A 24,973-nucleotide genomic window follows, 5' to 3' on the forward strand; every position below is an offset into this window, starting at 1 on the left:
GATTGAGAACCACTCTAGGCAACCATAGACTTACCTAGACAACTAAACTGAACACAACCCCATTAATCTAATAAACCCCTAGACAAGACGAACACAATAAATCCCCCATGTCACACCCTGACCTAACCAAAATAATAAAGAAAACAAAGATAACTAAGGCCAGGGCGTGACAATTGTTGTAGTTCCTGTTAATGGTATTCCAATTTCAACTACTACTTCTACTACTATAGTGTATTATTCTCATTAATATTGTTGTTGTAGTTCCTGTTAATGGTATTCCCATTTCCACTACTTCTATGACTATTATTGATGCCTTATTGCTGTTGGTCCCACAATTTTTCGTTATATAGTTTGGACACCTACTCATTCAAGGGTTTTTCTTTTTCTCTCAAAATCATGAAATAACACATGTGAATCATGTAGTAACCCAAAAAGTGTTAAACAAATCAAAATATATTTTAAATTTGAGATTCTTTAAAATAGCCACCCTTTGTCTTGATGACAGCTTTGCACACTCTTGGCATCCTCTCAACCAGCTTCATGAGGTAGTCACCTGGAATGCATTTCAATTAACAGGTGTGCCTTGTTAAAAGTTTATTTGTGGAATATATTTTCTTCTTAATGCATTTGTGCCAATCAGTTGTGTTCTGACAAGGGGAGGGGGGGGGTATACAGAAGATAGCCTATTTGGTAAAAGACCAAGTCCATATTATGGCAAGAACAGCTCAAATAAGCAAAGAGAAACAACAGTCCATCATTACTTTAAAACATGAAGGTCAGTCAATGTGGAAAAGCGCTATGATGAAACTGTCTCTCATGAGGACCGCCACAGGAAACGAAGACCCAGAGTTACCTCTGCTGCAGAGGAAAAGTTCATTAGAGTTAACTGCACGTCAGATTGCAGCCAGTGTTGCCAACTAATTTTCAGGGGAAGTTGCTAGAGGCAGGTCAATTTGTTGCTAAAAGTTGCTAAATACACGTTGTGATGTCATTGCGTGATGACGTCATTACGTAATAACGTAAAACTGCGTCATTACGTAGAATACACAATAACGTTTCTCAAATTGACTGGCCATCTCGTCTAAAAATATGATTTGACATTTGTTAGTTTCTCTCAAACGTATCCCCAACACCTCACACAGGAGCAACAGATCAATAGACACCCCACCCAGACCAGCGAGACACCCTCCAAGACCTGCAGGACCCCCCCTGGACCTACACTTAGAGGACCCACGGCAAGAGGACCTACATCCAGACCACAGCACCCCCAGACACATCCACACCCCCACCCCAACCAATCAACACCCCCCCACGTCAACCATGCCCACACCTCATTTAGGCCCCCTCAGATCAGACCTATGCCACTCCTGCCCACCCCATGCAGCCCACCCCCGCAAAGAGGGCCTCAACATGGAAGTCACACATACGCCCAGGTAGTGAGCGGGAAAACAGGCCCAACCCCCACTCTTACACTCGCCCAAGCCAATGGCATGTACCAGATGCTCAGCAGGCTCTGCTCACACTTACTGGCCTGAGGCCAAAACACGATCAACAACATTGGACACTTTATGGAACAAAAAGCCTTCACTATATCATCCTGGAATATCCAAGGCCTGAGGTCATCTGCCTTTGGCCTAAAGAGCAGGAACCCGGATTTCACCAAAGAAATCGGTAATACAGACATTGTCATTCTGCAAGAAACCTGGTATAGAGGGGACGGACCCACTGGTTGCCCTCTAGGTAACAGAGAGCTGGTAGTCCCATCCACCAAACTACCAGGTGTGAAACAGGGAAGGTTCTCAGGGGTATGCTAATTTGGTATAGAGCAGACCTAACTCACTCCATTAAATTAATCAAAACAGGAACGTTTTTCATTTGTCTAGAAATTCAAAAGGAAATTATCCTAACAAAGAAAAATGTCCTCCTGTGTGCTGCCTATATCCCCCCCCCCCCACTAGACTCCCCATATTTTAAAGAAGACAGCTTCTAGGCACAACTATGACAACAACTCCTGCAGCTCTGTCGCACGCTGGGTATGTACATAGTCAATGGTAGGCTTCGAGGGGACTCCTATGGTAGGTACACCTATAGCTCATCTCTTGGCAGTAGCACTGTAGACTACTTTATTACTGACCTCAACCCAGAGTCTCTCAGAGCGTTCACAGTCAGCCCACTGACACCCCTATCAGACCACAGCAAAATCACAGTCTACTTGAACAGAGCAATACTCAATCACGAGGCATCAAAGCCAAAGGAACTGAGTAAAATTAAGAAATGCTATAGATGGAAGGAATGCAGTTTTGGAAACCTACCAAAAAACAATTAGGCAACAACAAATTCAATCCCTTGTAGACAATTTCCTGGGTAAAACGTTCCACTGCAATAGTGAAGGTGTAAACTTGGCAGTAGAAAATCTTAACAGTATATTTGACCTCTCAGCTTCCCTATCAAATCTAAAAAATCTTGAATAGAAAACCAAAGAAATTTAACAACAATGACAAATGGTTTGATGAAGAATGCAAAAATCAAAGAAAGAAATTGAGAAACCTGCCCAACCAAAAACATAGAGACCTGGAAAACCTGAGTCTACGCCTTCACTATGGTGAATCACTAAAACAATACAGAAATACACTACGGAAAAAGAAGGAACAGCACGTCAGAAATCAGCTCAATGTAATTGAAGAATCCATAGACTCTAACCACTTCTGGGGAAATTGGAAAACACTAAACAAACAACAACACAAAGAATTATCTATCCAAAATGGAGATGTATGGGTAAACCACTTCTCTAATCTTTTTGGCTCTATAACAAAGAATAAAGAGCAAAAACATATACATGATCAAATACAAATCTTAGAATCAACTATTAAAGACTACCAGAACCCACTGGATTCTCCAATTACCTTGAATGAGTTACAGGACAAAATAAAAACCCTCCAACCCAAAAAGGCCTGTGGTGTTGATGGTATTCTTAATGAAATGATCAAATATACAGACAACAAATTCCAATTGGCTATACTAAAACCCTTAGCTCTGGCATCTTCCCCAATATTTGGAACCAAGGACTGATCACCCCAATCCACAAAAGTGGAGACAAATTTGACCCCAATAACTACTGTGGAATATGCGTCAACAGTAACCTTGGGAAAATCCTCTGCATTATCATTAACAGCAGACTCATACATTTCCTCAATGAAAACAATGTACTGAGCAAATGTAAAATTGGCTTTTTATCAAATTACTGTACAACAGACCATATATTCGCCCTGCACACCCTAATTGACAACCAAACAAACCAAAACAAAGGCAAAGTCTTCTCATGCTTTGTTGATTTCAAAAAAGCATTAGACTCAATCGAAGGCTTTTGAGGGTCTGCTATACAAATTGATGGAAAGTGGTGTTGGGGGTAAAACATACGACATTATAAAATCCATGCACACAAACAACAAGTGTGCGGTTAAAATTGGCAAAAAACACAAATTTCTTCACACAGGGTCGTGGGGTGTGACAGAGATGCAGCTTAAGCCCCACCCTCTTCAACATATATATCAACGAATTGGCGCGGGCACTAGAAGAGTCTGCAGCACCCGGCCTCACCCTACTAGAATCCGAAGTCAAATGTCTGCTGTTTGCTGATGATCTGGTGCTTCTGTCACCAACCAAGGAGGGCCTACAGCAGCACCTAGATCTTCTGCACAGATTCTGTCAGACCTGGGCCCTGACAAAATCTCAGTAAGACCAAAATAATGGTGTTCCAAAAAAGGTCCAGTCGCCAGGACCACAAATACAAATAACATCTAGACACTGTTGCCCTAGAGCACACAAAAAAACTATACATACCTTGGCCTAAACATCAGCGCCACAGATAACTTCCACAAAGCTGTGAACGATCTGAGAGACAAGGCAAGAAGGGAATTCTATGCAATCAAAAGGAACATAAATTTCAACATACCAATTAGGATCTGGCTAAAAATACTTGAATCAGTCATAGAGCCCATTGCCATTTATGGTTGTGAGGTCTGGGGTCCGCTCACCAACCAAGACTTCACAAAATGGGACAAACACCAAATTGAGACTCTGCATGCAGAATTCTGTAAAAATATCCTCTGTGTACAACGTAGAACATCAAATATTGCATGCAGAGCAGAATTAGGCCGATACCCACTAATTATCAAAATCCAGAAAAGAGCCGTTAAATTCTATAACCACCTAAAAGGAAGCGATTCCCAAACCTTCCATAACAAAGCCATCACCTACAGAGAGATGAACCTGGAGAAGAGTCCCCTAAGCAAGCTGGTCCTGGGGCTCTGTTCACAAACATAAACACACCCCACAGAGCCCCAGGACAGCAGCACAATTAGACCCAACCAAATCATGAGAAAACAAAAAGATAATTACACATTGGAAATAATTTTTAAAAAAGCAGAGCAACTAGAGTGATATTTGGCCCTAAACAGAGAGTACACAGCGGCAGTATACCTGTCCACTGTGACTGACCCAAACTTAAGGAAAGCGTTGACTATGTACAGACTTAGTGAGCATAGCCTTGCTATTGAGAAAGAGAAGACAGGCTATGTGCTCACTGCCCACAAAATGGGGCGGAAACTGAGCTGCACTTCCTGACCTCCTTCCACATGTATGACCATATTAGAGACACATATTTCCCTCAGATTACACAGACCCACAAAGAATTCGAAAACCAATCACATTTTTATAAATTCCCATATCTACTGGGTGAAATACCAGTGTGCCATCACAGCACCAAGATTTGTGACCTGTCGCCACAAGAAAAGGGCAACCAGTGAAGAACAAACACCTTTGGAAATACAACCAATATTTATGTTTATTTATTTTTCCTTTTGTACTTGAACTATTTGCACCTAATGTGACATTTGAAATGTCTTTATTCTTTTGAACTTTTGTGAGTGTAATGTTTACTGTTCATTTATTTGTATTTTTTTTCACTTTAGTTTGTTATCTATTTCACTTGCTTTGGCCCTTGCCTATAAAGCCCATTGAATTGAAATTGAAATGGAGAGAGAGCTGAGAGAGAGCTGAGAGAGAGAGAGAGAGCTGAGAGAGAGCTGAGAGAGAGAGAGAGAGAGAGAGAGAGAGAGAGAGAGAGAGAGAGAGAGAGAGAGAGAGCAGGGAGAGAGAGCAGGAGACTATAACAGATACACAGTGACAACAGTGCCAGTCCTGGACAGTGACAGTGTGATTGGAAGCGTGACAGTGACAATGACAGTTACCTAGTGACGAGCACGGCCGTGTCCACAGGTGGGATGTCATCCCTGCCCCCGGGCACGTAATTGTTGCCTAAGTAACGGGGGCCGCCGTACTCCTCCCACTGCCACTGACAGAAGCTCTCCAGGGCCCTTTCTCCGTGGTGGCCCACTTTCAGCTTGTCCTGTAGAGGAAACAGGGAAGGAAGCAAGACAAGGAGATAATGAGAGGAGATGAGGACATAATCTATCCAGAGCCCTCTCTCCGTGGTGGCCCATCTTCAGCCTGTCCTGTGGAGAAAACAGAACAGCATCACACACAGGGTCAGGGAAGGAAAAGAGGAAAGGAGACAAGAAACAAGGAGACAATAATAGAGGAGAATTGATAGGAGCTCTCCCTCTCTGTGGAAAGAGGACAAGTGAGCCCTTGTATTAGGATGAAGTGTCCTCAAGAAAGCTAGCCAAAAGTCTGTTGAGCCTTTTCCAAGCTGATCCTAGAACTGTGCATAAGGGCAACATCGACCGTGTCGCTTTGTTCTGGCACAGAGGTTGGTCGTAGTGACTTTCCTAATGGGGCATTATATACAGTACTATTATTGAGGTATAAAGCCCTGCTGACGGTGTAGGGGTGAAGTTCCCCCTAATTGCTGATATTTGATCAATAATTGTTTTTCACCACTAATAATTAAGGTTAGGATTGGGGGGAGGGGAAGCTGATCCTAGATCTGTACTAAGCAAAACTTAACCCCGGAGCCGTGCTGAGGGAGTTTAGGGAGAGATAGCTATTTACAGATGCTGTACCCAGACACGTTATTATACTGACTCTTATCAGTACTGCTCTGCCGAGATGCACACACACACACACACACACACACACACACACACTTGACACCAATTTAGACTGGCTCTCCAGAGCCCTGTTAAAGTAGAGAGACAGGCAATAAAATAGGAAGGGGAAAACAGTGGGAAACTCTCACACACACACACACACACATTCCTCCTCTTTTTCTCTCTCTGTATCACTCTCTCTATTTCTCTCTCACACACACACACACATTCCTCCTCTTTTTCTCTCTCTGTATCACTCTCTCTATTTCTCTCTCACACACACACACACATTCCTCCTCTTTTTCTCTCTCTGTATCACTCTCTCTATTTCTCTCTCACACACACACACACATTCCTCCTCTTTTTCTCTCTCTGTATCACTCTCTCTATTTCTCTCTCACACACACACACACATTCCTCCTCTTTTTCTCTCTCTGTATCACTCTCTCTATTTCTCTCTCACACACACACACAGACACACACAGACACACACACACACACAGACACACACAGACACACACAGACACACACAGACACACACAGACACACACAGACACACACAGACACACACACACACACACACACACACACATTCCTCCTCTTTTTCTCTCTCTGTATCACTCTCTCTATTTCTCTCACACACACACACAGACACACACAGACACACACACACACAGACACACACAGACACACACACACACACACACACACACACACACACACACACACACACACACACACACACACACACACACACACACACACGCTCACACACGCTCACACACATACACACACACACACACACACACATGCTCATACACACAGAGGACACATTACAAGCCCTGAGGCCAATGATAAAACTAAGTAGAAAACAGTTGGGTGGGCCCTGACTCTTCAACGACTTAGTATGTGTGGGTCAGAAGGATTCCAAAGAGGTCATAGAAGGTCAAAGAAGGTCAAAGGTTAGAGGTCAGAACTTACTGGGCGGTTGTGGAGCAGGACCAGCTTGGTGACCCGTATGTTGATTCTGACGCCCAGACTCTTGCTGTTAAACATGTTGTACACCTGCAAGAGTATCGACCATATCATCATCATCATCATCATCATCATCATCATCATCATCATTTAAATCAACAATTAATCAACAATTAACATTACTAACAATCATTTGTGAGTGTACTTCAGTGTTCTTACAGTTTTTTTTGATTGCTAAACGACAGTGGACACAACTGGAGTCACATGTGCAAAACTCTAACTACAGTCTGCACAGCAGCAGTTCATGTGGACCAAACTCTAGTTCGTTTTTCATTGCTTGAACACAGTTTTCAAAACTCTACACACTTATCCCATGACTTTAACCACAACCTGCACAACACTGTGGATTTACAGCACTTTGTTCAAATGCTAACACACTGCTGTCAAAACTGTGAACCACACATTCAAAACGGAATAGATTTCAGCCTTGTGCCTTTCAAACACTGCTGATTGCAATTTCAGCTGAAAGGCTAAGCAGGTGTCTTGTTTTAGACTTGTTAGTGAACACACACACATATTACAGTATATATAGGTAGAGCTCAGAAAGACTCATTTTGGAAATGGAACAAGGAAGATGTGTTCGTGGAGGGAGAAGGGTGGCAGGGAGAGGGCGGATGCGTGGAGGAAGACAAAGAAATAAGGGCTACACTTATAGACCATGTCGTGAACCATGGTCTCTCATTGAGAGAGGCAGGGTTGAGGGTGCAACCCAATCTGCAAAGATCCACAGTGGCATCTGTAATGCGAATTTTCCATCATGCAAACAGGTGAGAGTTACATCCTTACAGTAAATGAAAACATTACAGCAATCTATTTTGTATTGCAATTATAGAATATTTACACAGATATATATTACAGTAAGTTTGACTGTAAAATATATTTTTACAACAGGACCCAAAGGCTGCCCCCAACAGGGGGAAGAGGAAAAATATTTTCAGATGCGCAGGAAAATGCTCTCGTTGACATGGTTGTTGTCAACAATGCAATAAAACTGCCGGAGATTCAAGATAGAGTTCTGGCTGATAATGATATATTTGAAAATGTTAATTCTGTCAGCACAACAACTATTGCTCGAGTCCTAAAGAAACACCAAGTTACAATGAAACAGTTATACACTGTACCGTTCGAGAGAAACAGTGAACGGGTAAAAGAGCAAAGATACCAATATGTCCAGGTAAGACGTCTGAGGTTACGTACACAGCTATACAAAATATTTAGTTTTTGTCATAGTTTGCGATAACGTTGCTTTTCACCACTCTGCAGCTGTCACAGATTGGTTTGCAGCACATCACATTGGTTTGCAGCACATCACAGATTTATGGTTTTGTACCTGCCTGCATATTCACCCTTCCTCAACCCAATAGAGGAGTTTTTCTCTGCCTGGAGGTGGAAAGTGTTTGGTCACCACCCACATGACCAAATGTCTCTTTTGGAAGCCATGCGTGCCGGATGTGAGGACACGAGTCCAGAGGACTGCCAGGGATGGATAAGGCACTCCAGAAGGTTCTTCCCCAGGTGCATGGCAAGAGAAAACATTAGATGTGATGTTGAAGAAAACCTGTCGCCTGATGCTAGAGAGAGGCAGGATTAGCCCCTCAATTATTTGTTCGAATTACAGTATGTACTTTTAGTTTCTACCTTTTTTTCTCATTACTGTAATTCCGTAAATTACTACAGACTGTTGAAGCAAACTGCTAATTTTAATTTACCTTAAAGAATTGTTATGTTCTAAAAATTTTAATAAATCATGTGAAAGAATGTCACTCTTTTCTTTGAAGAAAATATTACTTTGTATGAAGTCACTGAAATTGTTCAAACTGTAAAGATGAAAAGTTTGTATTTTCTGTATTGGTGTTTGATGTTAGTGTTTTTACTCTCAGTGTGTTCTGAGTGACAGTGTGTGTTATCTCAGTGAGGGTTGTGCATAGTGTTTGGCTGCACTGAGCGTGTTTTGAGCCATGTGTTAAGAGTTGTGTTGCTTGGAATGAGTTTTGCAGGTGATGTGAACTGTTTAGCTCAGGTGACTGTTGGTAGTGCAGACTGTAGTTAGAGTTTTGCACATGTGACTCCAGTTGTGCCCACTGTCGTTTAGCAATCGAAAAAAACTGTAATGAATCAATAATAACAATAATTTACGAGCGTGTAATTCACTGATACACCCAAACTAAAAAGCTGATATGAGTGTTGAAGGTGGTGTAGGTCTAAAGTAGTGCACTAAGTAGGGAGCCATTTGGGACGTACCACCAGTGTTTCCTACATGGTGGATGGTTAGTTGCTGATTTATTGCGGGTCAAAGCTGGAATAGGGCTGGCTAACAAACATTGCTTTTGTGCCAATAATCATCCAAGTAATTGTTTGAAAAATGTGCTTGGAATCCATCATAGTCAAGACAATAGAAGACGACCACACTACTTTGTTTGCATCCCAAATGGCACCCTACATAGTTCACTACTTTTGACCAAAGCCACAGAGAGACAGACAGACAGACAGACAGACAGACAGACAGACAGACAGACAGACAGACAGACAGATCCAACTATCCCTTCTGGAGTCTCTGTACTCTGACTCCCGTTCAGTAAAGCTGCTAATCTACTGTGGTAATGAAGTTAATGCAGCAGCAGTTGAGCCTAGAGCAGAACTGGCAAGAAAAGACACACACACACACACACACGCACACACACACACACACACACACACACACACACACACTTCTGCAGAAACCGAACTCTACTCACACACACATCTGCTTTGTTGTCTTTCTAAAAATGACTACAAGGCCAGTAAACAAACTACCATGTTAGTGAAACATAGTAAATAATTAGTTAATAGTCATAGCCTCTATGCATTGATCTGAAGACACCAAGGTCCAGTTACTTCACAAGATCGACTGAATTATGATACAATTCTGTGTCTAAATCGCAACCCCAAAACTAGACGTTAAAATGTGAGATGACAGAAACGTAGAAAACAGAACTGAATAATACATGATACATATTGAGACAATGTTACATTTCTGAGACGGAAAACGGTTAAGAGCGTTGGGCCACAACCTTCTGCCCTTGAACAAGGCAGTTATCCCCCCAGTCACAACGGCTCCCCAGGTGCCGATGACGTGGACGTTGATTAAGACAGCCCCCAGCACCTCTCTGGTTGTGTTAAATGCAGTTGTACAACTGACTAGGTAGGTATCCCCTTTCCCTTCCCCACACACACCGTCCAAATCAGTCTCTCTCAGCTCAGAAGATCTTTCAAAATGACTTCAAAAGGAGATGACACAGAGAACTGTGTCTGTGACTGTAAAATAACAAAGTAGATTATCTCTCAAACCAGCAGACCGGCCAAACACACCAGGTGTGCATCCCAAATGGCACCCTATTCCACAGGCGGCTGTTGAGGGGAGGACGGCTCATAGTAATGTCTGACCTGTTTGATGCCATTTCTATGAGCACGTCCTCCCCCATTAGGTGCAACCGGCTGCCTGGGCACAGTCCCCAAGTAGTGCACTACTTCCCTTTGGGCCCTGGTCAAAGGGAGTTCACTACATAGGGAACAGGGTTCGATTTGGAACTCAGGTCACAGTTACAGCAAAACTAAAGTCCTCAAGGGAATTCTGGCAGTGACTGAAGTTACCAGACTCTTTTCAAGAAATCCTTTACCAGGATATTTCCAGCTCTTCTTAGGTTTTTACCAAACACAACCTCACCTGTTATCAACAAACTCACTAGTTATCAAACACAACTCACTAGTTATCAAACACAACTCACTAGTTATCAAACACAACTCACTAGTTATCAAACACAACTCACTAGTTATCAAACACAACTCACTAGTTATCAAACACAACTCACTAGTTATCAAACACAACTCACTAGTTATCAAACACAACTCACTAGTTATCAAACACAACTCACTAGTTATCAAACACAACTCACTAGTTCTCACCATATTAACCCCTTAATTGGTTATGGGGTCAATTGGAAAAAGCACCTTCAATCTACACAGATCTTCTAGTGTATTATAGTTCTTCCTCCACTTGATATGTTCTACACAAATCCCTGCTCAGTGGATTTTGAGGCTGTTTCCCTTTCTTTATGTACAGTACATGTGACTTAAAATAGATGGCCCCTAACTATCATCTGAAAAATACTGCCTTGAAATATACATTGTAATCAAAATAAAAATGTATTTGTTGTATCTTATATGGTTAACCTGGAGGTATTTCCACAGAGTACAGTGAAGGTATAACCAGGGTGGATGCCTGCCCCCCCATCTCTCTCTTTTCTCCTCCTGGCGCTCTCTCTTCCCTCATGCCTATCCCTGTCTCTCCTGCCCAGACCTTGGCTGGCTGTACTGCTGTGTTGATCTCTGTCCAACAGCTCTGCCTCGGAGCGTTGTTTAAGCAGTAGGCTTATCCCCCTCTCCCTCCCTCTTTTGCCCTCCCTCCTTCCCTCCTGTCTTTCCTTCTGTCTCTCTGCTCTCTAGCCATTCTTCCTTCACTAATGCCTTTTCCCCTCTCTCGCTCTCCCTCCCTCCTCTTCCCCTCTCTTGCTCTCCCTCCCTCTCCCTCCCTCCTCTTCCCCTCTCTTGCTCTCCCTCCCTCTCCCTCCCTCCTCTTCCCCTCTCTCTCTGTCTCCCTCTCCCTCTCCTACTTTTCTCCCCTCTCTCTCTGTCTCCCTCTCCCTCCCTCCTCTTCCCCGCCTCTCTCTCTCTCTCTCCCTCTCTACCTCCCTCCTCTTCCCCCCTCTCTCTCTCTCTGTCTCCCTCTCCCTCCCTCCTCTTTCCCCCTCTCTCTCTCTGTCTCCCTTTCCCTCCCTCCTCTCCCCCTCTCTCTCTCTCTGTCTTCCTCTCCCTCCCTCCTCTTCCCCCTCTTTCTCTGTCTCCCTCTTCCTCCCTCCTCTTCCCCCTTCTCTCTCTCTCCCTCTTCCTCCTTAATCTCCCCCCCTCTCTCTCTCTCTCTCTCTCTCTCTCTCTCTCTCTCTCTCTCTCTCTCTCTCTCTCTCTCTCTCTCTCTCTCTCTCTCTCTCTCTCTCTCTCTCTCTCTCTCTCTCTCTCTCTCTCTCTCTCTCTCTCTCTCTCTCTCTCTCTCTCTCTCTCTCTCTCTCTCTCTCTCTCTCTCTCTCCCTCCCCTCTCTCTCTCTCTCTCTCTGTCTCCCTCTCCCTCCCTCCTCTTCCCCCTTGGCTCTTGCCTACCACTCTCACATTCCCTCTCCCCTCCCCTCCCCTCTGGTTTCTTGCGCTCCTGCCCAAGTCACTGTTGGGCTCTGTCTCTAACTGCTCTGCCCTGTGAGCAGCAGGTTGAATCAGTTGGCTGTTCAGGCAGTTTTAATGAGAAACTGAAAGGGTGAGAAACAGAGGCTGAGTCCCAAAGGGAACCCTATTCCCTACATAGTGCACTACTTTTTATCAGGGCCCGTAGGTCACAAGTCAACGGTAGTGTACTATGTAGGGAATAGGGTGCTATTTTGGATGCATATAGAAAAACAGCGTTACAGTTCTCTGGTACTGGCCGGTCTCTCTCAGAGCTAAACCAGCTAGCACAAAGCCAAGAGAAACATGGGAGGTGGCATTGTCAAAACAAAGCTTGTTAACGTGTCTTTAACCTTTCAAACATGGTAGTGAGCCGCTCAACACCGTGTGTACAACTCAGAGACTTAATTAGACCTAAAATCCACAAAAGTCCCCACAAGGATAGTAAAACAAGGAAAATTCTCCCTCGTGGAGTTATCATTTCCCACGTCCCCATGAGGACAAAGGCTATTTTAACCTTAGGGGTTAGCATTAGGGTTAAGGTTACAATTCTTGTTAGGGTTAGGGGTTAGTGGTTAAGTTTAGGGTTAGGGTTAAGATTAGGATTGTGGTAAGGGTTAGGGTTAGGGGTTAGTGGTTAAGTTTAGGGTTAGGGTTAAGATTAGGATTGTGGTAAGGGTTAGGGTTAGGGGTTAAGGAAAACAGGATTTTGAATGGAAATCAATTTTAGGTCCCCACGACAACAGAATAACATAACATGTGTGTGTGCGTGTATTCATGTATGCATGCATATGAGCGTGTCAAGCATTCTTACCATGTTCATGACGGTGAGCAGGAATCTCTGCGCGGCCTCTGCGCCGTGGTACTGCACCATGTCTGAGTCTGCCACCACCACCGTCTCTACCGTATACAACCCATTCAGATGGATGGTGTTCCTCCTTCTACGGCCCTCCTCCACTCCCTTCTGCCTCTTCTTCCTCACTAGCACGGGGGACAAAGACACACAAAGATTGATTATTATCTACTGTTCCACCATAGCCTGGTCACAGATCACACCAAACCACTAGGAGTTTGCAAGACAACACAACAGTTGTGGTACCAGGCTAGGTTTACTGCATCTTAACAAGACAGCACAAACAAACATTGCGTCAAGCTAGGTCCACTGGATCTTAACAAGACAACACAACATATGTGGTCCCAGAATATGTTTATTAAATCAAATCTAATTTTATTTGTTACATACACATGGTTAGCAGATGTTAATGTGAGTGTAGCGAAATGCTTGTGCTATTATTTCCGACAATGCAGTAATAACCAACGACTAATCTAACCTAACAATTTCACAACTACTACCTTATACACAAGTGTAAAGGGATGAAGAATATGTACATAAAAATATATGAATGAGTGATGGTACAGAACGGCATAGGCAAGATGCAGTAGATGGTATCGAGTACAGTATATACATATGAGAAGAGTAATGTAGGGTATGTAAACATTATATTAAGTGGCATTGTTTAAAGTGGCTAGTGATACATGTATTACATAAAGATGCAGTAGATGATATAGAGTACAGTATATACATATACACATGAGATGGGTAATGTGGGGTATGTAAACATATAAAAGTGGCATTGTTTAAAGTGGCTAGTGAGACATTTTTTCCATTATTAAAGTGGCTGGAGTTGAGTCAGTATGTTGGCAGCAGCCACTCAATGTTAGTGATGGCTGTTTAACAGTCTGATGGCCTTGAGATAGAAGCTGTTTTTCAGTCTCTCGGTCCCCGCTTTGATGCACCTGTACTGACCTCGCCTTCTGGATGACAGCGGGGTGAACAGGCGGTGGCTCGGGTGGTTGTTGTCCTTGATGATCTTTATGGCCTTCCTGTGACATCGGGTGGTGTAGGTGTGCCCCCGGTGATGCGTTGTGCAGACCTCACTACCCTCTGGAGAGCCTTACGGTTGAGGGCGGAGCAGTTGCCGTACCAGGCGGTGATACAGCCCGACAGGATGCTCTCGATTGTGCTTCTGTAAAAGTTTGTGAGTGCTTTTGGTGACAAGCCAAATTTCTTCAGCCTCCTGAGGTTGAAGAGGCGCTGCTGCGCCTTCTTCACCATGCTGTCTGTGTGGGTGGACCAATTCAGTTTGTCCGTGATGTGTACGCCGAGGAACTTAAAACTTACTACCCTCTCCACTACTGTCCAGTCGATGTGGATAGGGGTGTGCTCCCTCTGCTGTTTCCTGAAGTCCACGATCATCTCCTTTGTTTTGTTGGAGTTGAGTGTGAAGTTATTTTCCTGACACCACACTCCGAGGGCCCTCACCTCCTCCCTGTAGGCCGTCTCGTCGTTGTTGGTAATCAAGTCTACCACCGTAGTGTAGTCTGCAAACTTGATGATTAAGTTGGAGGTGTGCATGGCCACGCAGTCGTGGGTGAATAGGGAGTACAGGAGAGGGCTCAGAACGCACCCTTGTGGGGCCCCAGTGTTGAGGATCAGCGGGGTGGAGATGTTGTTACCTACCCTCACCACCTGGGGGCGGCCCGTCAGGAAGTCCAGGACCCAGTTGCACAGGGCGGGGTCGAGACCCTGGGTCTCGAGCTTGATGACGAGTTTGGAGGGTACTATGGTGTTAAATGATGAGCTGTAGACGATGAACAGCATTCTCACATAGGTATTCCTCTTGTCCAGATGGGTTATGGCAGTGTATAGTGTGGTTGCGATTGCGATTGCATCGTCTGTGGACCTATTGGGGTGGTAAGCAAATTGGAGTGGGTCTAGGGTGTCAGGTGGGGGGAGGTGATATGGTCCTTGACTAGTCTCTCAAAGCACTTCATGATGACGGAAGTGAGTGCTACGGGGTGATAGTCATTTAGCTCAGTTACCTTAGCTTTCTTGGGAATAGGAACAATGGTGGCCCTCTTGAAGCATGTGGGAACAGCAGACTGGGATAAGGATTGATTGAATATGTCCGTAAGCACACGAGCCAGCTGGTCTGCGCATGCTCTGAGGACGCGGCTGGGGATGCCATCTGGGCCTGCACCCTTGCGAGAGTTAACACATTTAAATGTTTTACTCAAGTTGGCTACAGTGAAGGAGAGTCCGCAGGTTTTGGTAGCGGGCCGTGTCAGTGGCACTGTATTGTCTTCAAAGCGAGCAAAGAAGTTGTTTAGTCTGTCTGGGAGCAAGACATCCTGGTCCGCGACGTGGCTGGTTTTCTTTTTGTACTCTGTGATTGACTGTAGACCCTGCCACATACCTCTTGTGTCTGAGCCGTTGAATTGCGACTCTACTTTGTCTCTATACTGACGCTTAGCTTGTTTGATTGCCTTGCGGAGGGAATAGCTACACTGTTTGTATTCTGTCATGTTTCCGGTCACCTTGCCCTGATTAAAAGCAGTGGTTCGCACTTTCAGTTTCGCGTGAATGCTGCCATCAATCCACGGTTTCTGGTTTGGGAATGTTGTAATAGTTGCTGTGGGTACGACATCGCCGATGCACTTGCTAATAAACTCGCTCACCGAATCAGTGTATTCGTCAATGTTGTTGTTTGACGCAATGCGGAACATATCCCAGTCCACGTGATCGAAGCAATCTTGAAGCGTGGATTCAGATTGGTCGGACCAGCATTGAACAGACCTGAGCGCGGGAGCTTCCTGTGTTATTCTCTGTCTATAGGCAGGGAGCAACAAAATGGAGTCGTGGTCAGCTTTTCCGAAAGGAGGGCGGGGGAGGGCCTTATATGCGTCGCGGAAGTTAGAATAACAATGATCAAGGATTTTTCCAGCCCTGGTAGCACAATCGATAAGCTGATAGAATTTAGGGAGTCTTGTTTTCAGATTAGCCTTGTTAAAATCCCCAGCTACAATGAATGCAGCCTCAGGATATGTGGTTTCCAGTTTACATAGAGTCAAATGAAGTTCGTTCAGGGCCATCGATGTGTCTGCTTGGGGGGGAATATATGCGGCTGTGATTATAATCGAAGATAATTCTCTTGGTAGATAATGCAGTTGACATTTGATTGTGAGGAATGCTAACTGCATCTTAACAAGACAACACAACAGATGTGGTACCAGACTAGGCTTACTGCATCTTAACAAGACAACACAACAGATGTGGTACCAGGCTAGGCTTACTGGATCTTAACAAGACAACACAACAGATGTGTTATCAAGCTAAGCTTACTGCATCTTAACAAGACAACACAACAGATGTGGTCCCAGGCTAGGTTTACTGCATCTTAACAAGACAACACAACAGATGTGGTCCCAGGCTAGGCTTACTGCATCTTAACAAGGCAACACAACAGATGTGGTACCAGGCTAGGTTTACTGCATCGTAACAAGACAACACAACAGATGTGGTACCAGGCTAGGTTTACTGCATCTTAACAAGAAAACACAACAAATGTGGTCCCAGGCTAGGTTTACTACATCTTAACAAGACAACACAGCAGATGTGGTCCCAGTCTAGGTTTACAGAATCTTAACAAGACAACACAGCAGATGTGGTCCCAGGCTAGGTTTACAGCATCTTAACAAGACAACACAACAGATGTGGTATCAAGCTAAGCTTACTGCATCTTAACAAGACAACACAGCAGATGTGGTCCCAGGCTAGGTTTACAGCATCTTAACAAGACAACACAACAGATGTGGTATCAAGCTAAGCTTACTGCATCTTAACAAGACAACACAACAGATGTGGTCCCAGGCTAGGTTTACAGCATCTTAACAAGACAACACAACAGATGTGGTCCCAGGCTAGGTTTACAGCATCTTAACAAGCCAAGCTGACAGGGACAAGAACAGGGACAATGCCAGCTACAGTAGACATTCCATTATACAGTCGTTGAGCTAAAGAATCCCTTATAGATACTTTAATTTGGGCATGACACAGCATCTATTCATTTTGGGTTATAAAATGCTTAATAAGTTAGCGGTTGGTAACAGTAGCAAGGTAAATTAAACCAGTGTGAAGCACTTCTTTCCATGACTGGAAACACGTAAGAAAACACATTTTGTCATTTTGTGATTTGGGTGAACTAACCCTTTAAGTAAAGATGGATGACAGACTGACAGATAAAGAGACGGACAGATGAAAAAGATGTTCATTCTGTATGAGACGCCACGAAGTTTCTCTCTCAAACAAACACTTGTCACTACCTCTCTTTATTTCTTCTCTCCCTCTGCTTTAACTTATCCCAGTCCTCTGGAAGAGACCACCACATACTCTATGACCAGGAGTTATATTAGGCCTAATCATATTAAATGAAATAGTTCAGTACTCTGACCAATGTTATGAGAACAAGGCCGGGGTTGGCCCATTCGCTAAGTCGTTCCAGACTCAATGGGAACTCCAATGTCTTCCATTGGAAAGAAAAGGCACAGCTAGTTTACATAAGAGTGGTGGAATAAACAATGGTAAAACCACTGCAGCAACAACAGGACTTCATGGGCCACATTAAAGGGGCAATCTGCAGTTCAAAGAACATGAAAGTAGTCAATCAAATCAAATTATATTTGTCATATACACATGTTTAGCAGATGTTATTGCGGGTGTAGTGAAATGCTTGTGTTTCTAGCTCCAACAGTGCAGTAATATCTAACAATTTCACAACAATACCTACAATACACACAACCTAAAGTAAAATAACAGAATTAAGGAATATATAAATATTAGGATGAGCAATGTCAGAGTGGCATTGACTAAAATACAGTAGAATAGAATACAGTATATATATATATATATATATATATATATGAGTAAAGCAAAAATATGTAAACATGATTAAAGTCACTGATTTGGTTAACAGCTGAGGGACAGGGCTGGAGAAATGTAACCATCATCAAATTCATAGACAGAGGTATGGATGCAAGGACTGATAAAAGTATAGGTTTTCCTATGTTTTAAGGCTATACAGTATTTGTTTACAATGACATGATTCCAATGGAGCAAAACAAGCTTATATTTTGGATTATGATGAGGTACAACAGTTGAACTAAGCTTAATAAACCATTTATAAGATATATTCTTAAAAAATGTATGAATATGTTAAAATGTAAAAGACTGAAGTTCCCCTTTAAGGTGGACTCTCTGCACACACTAACTTCGGTTCTCATCAGAGATGCATGGTTAACTAAAGCCTTTGTGTTGTAACACCACCTCTAGCAAAACTGTGTGAGAGACCTTAGTAACAACAGATTGGGTAACACTACCATAAAGCCAAAAGTCATAACGCATTATGATGAGATAATGCATTATAATGCGGTTAATGCATTATGATGTGGTTATAATGCATTATGATGTGGTTATAATGCATTATGATGTGGTTATAATGTATTATGACGCGGTTAATGCATTATGATGTGGTTATAATGCATTATGATGTGGTTATAATGCATTATGATGTGGTTATAATGTATTATGATGCGGTTAATGCATTATGATGTGGTTATAATGCATTATGATGTGGTTATAATGCATTATGATGTGGTTATAATGTATTATGATGCGGTTAATGCATTATGATGTGGTTATAATGCATTATGATGTGGTTAATGCAATATGATTGGGTTATAATGTAATATGATGTGGTTATAATGCATTATGAGGTAGCCAATGCATTATGATGTGGTTATAATGCATCATAACGTGGTTAATGCATTATGATGTGCTACATCATACATACATCATGATTTGCTACAATGCATTATAATGTGGTTAATGCATTACGATGTGGTTATAATGCATTATGATGTGGTTATAATGCATAATGATCTGGTTATAATGCATTATAAAGCATGGATGATCTTCTTATAAAGTCTTATTATCAACTTTCCCTCGATCCTGACTTGTCTCCCAGTCCCCGCCGCTGAAAAAACATCCCCACAGCATGATGCTGCCACCCCCATGTTTCACTGTAGGGATGGTGAAAGGTTTCCTCCAGAAGTGACGCTTGGCATTGAGGCCAAAAAAGTTCAACCTTATTTTCATCAGACCAGAGAATCTTGTTTCTCATGGTCTGAGAGTCTTTAGGTGCCTTTTGGTAAACTCCAAGCGGGCTGTCATGTGCCTTTTACTAAGGAGTGGCTTCCATCTGGCCATTCAACCATAAAGGCCTGTTTGGTTGCGTGCTGCAGAGATGGATATCCTTCTGGAAGAGGAACTCTGGAGCTCTGTCAGAGAGACCATCGGGTTCTTGGTCACCTCCCTGACCAAGGCCCTTCTACCCCGATTGCTCAGTTTGGCCGGGCAGCCAGTTCTAGGAAGAGTCTTGGTGGTTCCAAAATTCTTCCATTTAAGAATGATGGAGGCCACTGTGTTCTTATGGACATTCAACGCTGCAGACATTGTTTGGTACCCTTTCCCAGATCTGTGCCTCAACACAATGCTGTCTCGGAGCTCTAGGGACAATTCTTTCGACCTCATGTCTTGGTTTTTGCTATGACATGCACTGTCAACTTTGGGACCTTATATAGACAGCTCTGTGCCTTTCCAAATCATGTCCAATCAATTGAATTTACCACAGGTGGACTCCAATCAAGTTGTAGAAACATCTCAAGGATGATCATTGGAAACAGGATGCATCGGAGCTTAATTTCAAGTCTCATAGCAAAGTGTCTCAATACTTATGTAAATAAGATATTTCTGTTTTTTATTTGTAATAATTGTGCATAGATTACAAAAAAACTGTTTTCGCTTTGTCATTACGGGGTATTGTGTGTAGATTAATGAATTTTAAATGTTTTATTTTTTTAGAATAAGGCCGTAACGTAACAAAATGTGGAAAAAGTGAACGGGTCTGAATAGTTTGGGGAAGACATTGTATATGCAATGTGAGACGCATCTTACACTGATGATGTTGACAACATGATTGTCTGCAGATCAATACTCATGATACTGTTGTTGCCATGGTTCCCTCTCTTCTTCAAGACTTCCAAGTTCATAACACTGTAGACTGGCAGTAGGGTTGCAAAATTCCGGTAACTTTCCCCGAAGTCCCAGGTTTTCCAGAAATCCTGGTTTTACGATTCCTGGAATCCTCCAACCAGGATTTCTGGAAAACCTGAACATTTTTGTGGTGCAATGTTTTAGTTAGTGGAATGTTGGAACTCTATCTGGGAGGATATCAATTCTATTAAAGTAACAGCTATTTACATTTGTCTGAACTGTCTGAACTGTACCGTTTAAGAACACCCATGAGATATCCCCGTTAGTGGAAGAAGGGCCATGTCATTCCATCTATTTAGTTCAATCAAACCTATTTTCCAGCATATATCTGGAGCTTGTTTCTAGCATGGCTTGCACACACACACACACACACACACACACTTCTGCAGAAACCAAACTATTGGTTGTGGCGGTATTGTTTGGTTAATCTGTTGTCTGTTTAGGTTGTTTATCTGCGTGGACAAACACTGTGGAAAGATGTTTTGTTCTCAGAGAAGAAGAGTGCTTAGCTTGGGCAATGACAATACTGGACAACTGTGGAGACTCAGTGAATCAAAAGTCACAAAAGCCATACGGCTTGGGCATGGAAATGCCCAACAGTATAAGACTTATCTATGTGTTGTCGTGATCTTAAAGCAATGTTTATCACATGTTCTTGTTTCTGTTTAGTGCATTGGAAAAGGCAAGATGAGAGAGATCTGTAAATCCCCCAGTTATCTGGTCTAAATAACATCACACACAAACACATTGCAGAACTCTATTGGGTCACATGGAGAAAAACATTTGAAGTAGAACATGAGATACAGACAAACATGAAAATCAGACTATAGTAACTATAGTAATAATAACAATGTAATAATATGTATACATTCATTACTCAAGTCTATCTGTAAAAACAGTACATGGTATATACTTAACGACATTAGTTCAAGCACTGCAAGTAGGTTCTGACAAGGGAAAGATAGTACTCTCTTCAACCCTCCTCTCCCACTTCCTCTCCTCTTCTTCAACCCTCCTCTCCCACTTCCTCTCCTCCTCTTCAACCCTCCTCTCCCACTTCCTCCCCTCCTCTTCCACTCCCTCCCCTCCTCTCCCACTCCCTCCCCTCCTCTCCCACTCCCTCTCTTCCTCTCCCACTTCCTCTCCTCCTCTTCAACCCTCCTCTCCCACTTCCTCCCCTCCTCTCCCACTCCCTCCCCTCCTCTCCCACTTCCTCCCCTCCTCTCCCACTTCCTCCCCTCCTCTTCAAACCTCCTCTTCCACTTCCTCTCCTCCTCTTCAACCCTCCTCTCCCACTTCCTCCTCTCCTCTCCCACTCCCTCCCCTCCTCTCCCTCTCCTCCTCTTCAACCCTCCTCTCCCACTTCCTCCCCTCCTCTCCCACTCGCTCCCCTCCTCTCCCTCTCCTCCTCTTCAATCCTCCTCTCCCACTTCCTCCCCTCCTCTCCCACTCCCTCCCCTCCTCTCCCACTTCCTCTCCTCCTCTTCAACCCTCCTCTCCTACTCCCTCCCCGCCTCTCCCACTTCCTCTCCTCCTCTTCAACCCTCCTCTCCCACTTCCCCCCCTCCTCTCCCACTTCCTCTCCTCCTCTTCAACCCTCCTCTCCCACTTCCTCCCCTCCTCTCCCACTTCCTCTCCTCCTCTCCCACTTCCTCCCCTCCTCTCCCACTTCCTCTCCTCCTCTCCCACTTCCTCCCCTCCTCTCCCATATCCTCCCCTCCTCTCCCACTTCCTCTCCTCCTCTTCAACCCTCCTCTCCCACTCCCTCCCCTCCTCTCCCACTTCTTCTCCTCCTCTTCAACCCTCCTCTCCCACTTCCTCCCCTCCTCTCCCACTTCCTCTCCTCCTCTTCAACCCTCCTCTCCCACTTCCTCATCTCCTCTACCACTTCCTCTCCTCCTCTCCCACTTCCCCTCCTCTCCCACTTCCTCTCCCACTTCCTCCCCTCCTCTCCCACTTCCTCTCCTCCTCTTCAACTCTCCTCTCCCACTTCCTCCCCTCCTCTCCCACTTCCTCTCCTCCTCTTCAACTCTCCTCTCCCTTTGCTCCTCTTTGACCACTCTCTTTAGTCTGCTGCTCTTCAATCCCTCTCTCCCCCCTCCACTTCATCTCTCAAGCATCTGGTACAGATGTCCCTATACTCTATCAACCTGTAATGTGACAGATAACCACTCTACAGGTGTGGGCAGCCTTCCCACTTAGACCCTACTGTGTCCATGACAACGCAGGCTTGACAGAGGGCACATGGCAACCAGACCAACTTCTGACCAATCGGAGGCCAAGGAACTTAAATCGTAATGATTCTTTCACTGATGATTCTTTGCACTTCACTCTTCACTGTCTGTGGACAAATGGATATCTGTCTATAGGCATGTGAGAGCAGCATATACAACGGACAGGGAAAGATTTCTTTCTGTATTCAAAGTGAAATCTCACAAACAATGTATCAACCAATTGCCATTTAAATAGCAGTGTTTCTAAGACAAGGTCATTCTCAAAGATTGGAGAACAAAATAGAGCTGAGGAAGAAACTCCTTCATATAAAAGCAAGCTTGAAGGCGACATGTGCTTCTCCCTCACGCTGTAATGTGATATTTCACAAACAACTTATCAATCAAATGTCTCTTGAATAGCACTATTTTCAGAAATGAGTGTATATGTCACAGAACGCTTAACAAATAAAAGCCATATTGAAACTAATAGCCCAAACCCATAGGGCGAACAACAACAGTACTGACTAACTCCCTTAACCTTCTGTCATCAGTCTCATCACCATGCACATCCCACCCAGACAGCAATAAAAGAGGTATTGATGAAGAGCAATAAAGACAACTCCCTTCCTCCCTTTGCAGTGGCCTATACCACAGTCACCAGAGAAGAAATCCAATAACAAGAACAATATTGAGACAAACACAAAACTGCTTTGAACCCAAAGGACTAAGGTGAGCACAAAGTTACAACCCAAATGGCACCCTAGTCCCTTTATAGTGCACTACTTCTGACCAGGGTCTATAGGGCTCTGGTCAACAGTGGTCCACTTTGTAGGGAATAGGGGGCCATTTGGAACAGCCACAACTTGTTTCTGAGTCATACTGAGACAAATAACAGCCTGCTTTGAAATCTTGAGACTAACACACTCAGCAGGGGACAATAAAACCTGCCGACTCAACGGTTAGCCAGTGCTGCTGCTGTTATGGGTCTGAAGCAAAGTCCTCTAACCCTGACGTGTAATAACTTTGGAAAAACTGATTGAGGTCCACATCAGCAAAATATAGGAGGGCAGAGTGTCTAGATCGACACGAGGGTTGCAACATTTCTGTAACTTTCCCAAAACCCCCAGTCATTTTTCAACCCTAATAGACACATCTGGGTTCTGAGACCTCTCCAGTTCATTACGGTCTACGTGGAGATAGAAGCCCACTATAAAGGTCCAATAGATAGGATCCAGCCCAGACCTAGGCCCTAGACTACAACCAGACTCCAGAGTCACTGTATGGCAGAGAGGTGCCCACATAAAGAGATCACTCAAAGTTACCTTTTTTTAATCACATCTTAGAAGTGTTATACTAGTGAACTATCCATTTAAGAGCTGTACAGTAAAGTGGAAGAATCGTTCATTCAAAGAATCTACGTTTGCCAGACATTTCCATTCCTCATGTGTCCTGTCCTAATTGGCATCTGATTGATGTTCTAGAATCGACCAGGTTGCATCCCAAATGAAACCCTATTCCCTACATAGTGCACTACTATTGGCCCTGGTGGGCCCTGGTAAAAAGGACTACACTCATTAGGGAATAGTGTGCCATTTGGGTTACAGCCAGGAGATACATCAGTCCAATCAGAGCATCACTCCAAAGAGAATCCTCTAACAACTTTAATGATAGAATCCTTTAGATGTTGGAGACAAGTGGAGCATTAATGCTTCAGCTGCCACGCCCATCTCTTTGATGTGTCTGCGAGGGGCTGGAGAAGGAACAGCAAGCTCTAATTGATGTGTCTGAGAGGGGCTGGAGAAGGAACAGCAAGCCCTAATTGATGTGTCTGAGAGGGGCTGGAGAAGGAACAGCAAGCTCTAATTGATGTGTCTGAGAGGGGCTGGAGAAGGAACAGCAAGCCCTAATTGATGTGTCTGAGAGGGGCTGGAGAAGGAACAGCAAGCTCTAATTGATGTGTCTGAGAGGGGCTGGAGAAGGAACAGCAAGCCCTAATTGATGTGTCTGAGAGGGGCTGGAGAAGGAACAGCAAGCCCTAATTGATGTGTCTGAGAGGGGCTGGAGAAAGAACAGCAAGCCCTAATTGATGTGTCTGAGAGGGGCTGGAGAAGGAGCAGCAAGCCCTAATTGACGTGGTATTCAAAGTCGTCTGATAACCAGATTTAATCAGGTAAAGAGGATTTATTCATGATGACATCCGAATGTCATGGAAGACGTCATATTGAGGTTGTTAGCAGGTCACAATCAACAGCTCAAACCTGGACACCCATCTATCCATCCCCCCACTCACTCACCCACCCACCCATCCATCCATCCCCCCACTCACTCACCCACCCATCTATCCATCCCTCCACTTACTCATCCACCCATCTATCCATCCCCCCACTCACTCACTCACCCACCCATCTATCCATCCCCCCACTTACTCACCCACCCATCTATCCATCCCCCCACTCACTCACCCACCCATCCATCCA

At 44.0% G+C, this 24,973-nt stretch overlaps 1 protein-coding gene across 2 annotated transcripts in view; it reads right to left on the bottom strand.

Annotated features, from left to right (window-relative positions):
- The window catches only part of LOC139411711 (A disintegrin and metalloproteinase with thrombospondin motifs 17-like), a 196,321-nt gene that overhangs the window by 144,556 nt on the left and 26,792 nt on the right, over positions 1–24,973 (bottom strand). For both annotated transcript variants that reach the window (XM_071158374.1, XM_071158373.1), the window contains exons 4-6: positions 13,147–13,313; positions 7,032–7,115; positions 5,250–5,407 (exon numbers count right to left, since the gene is read on the bottom strand). In XM_071158374.1, coding sequence (XP_071014475.1) covers positions 5,250–5,407; positions 7,032–7,115; positions 13,147–13,313 — 409 coding nt within the window. The remainder of the gene's footprint in view (positions 1–5,249; positions 5,408–7,031; positions 7,116–13,146; positions 13,314–24,973) is intronic.

Source organism: Oncorhynchus clarkii, chromosome 6, assembly GCF_045791955.1.
Source record: "Oncorhynchus clarkii lewisi isolate Uvic-CL-2024 chromosome 6, UVic_Ocla_1.0, whole genome shotgun sequence".
Lineage (NCBI taxonomy): Eukaryota > Metazoa > Chordata > Actinopteri > Salmoniformes > Salmonidae > Oncorhynchus > Oncorhynchus clarkii.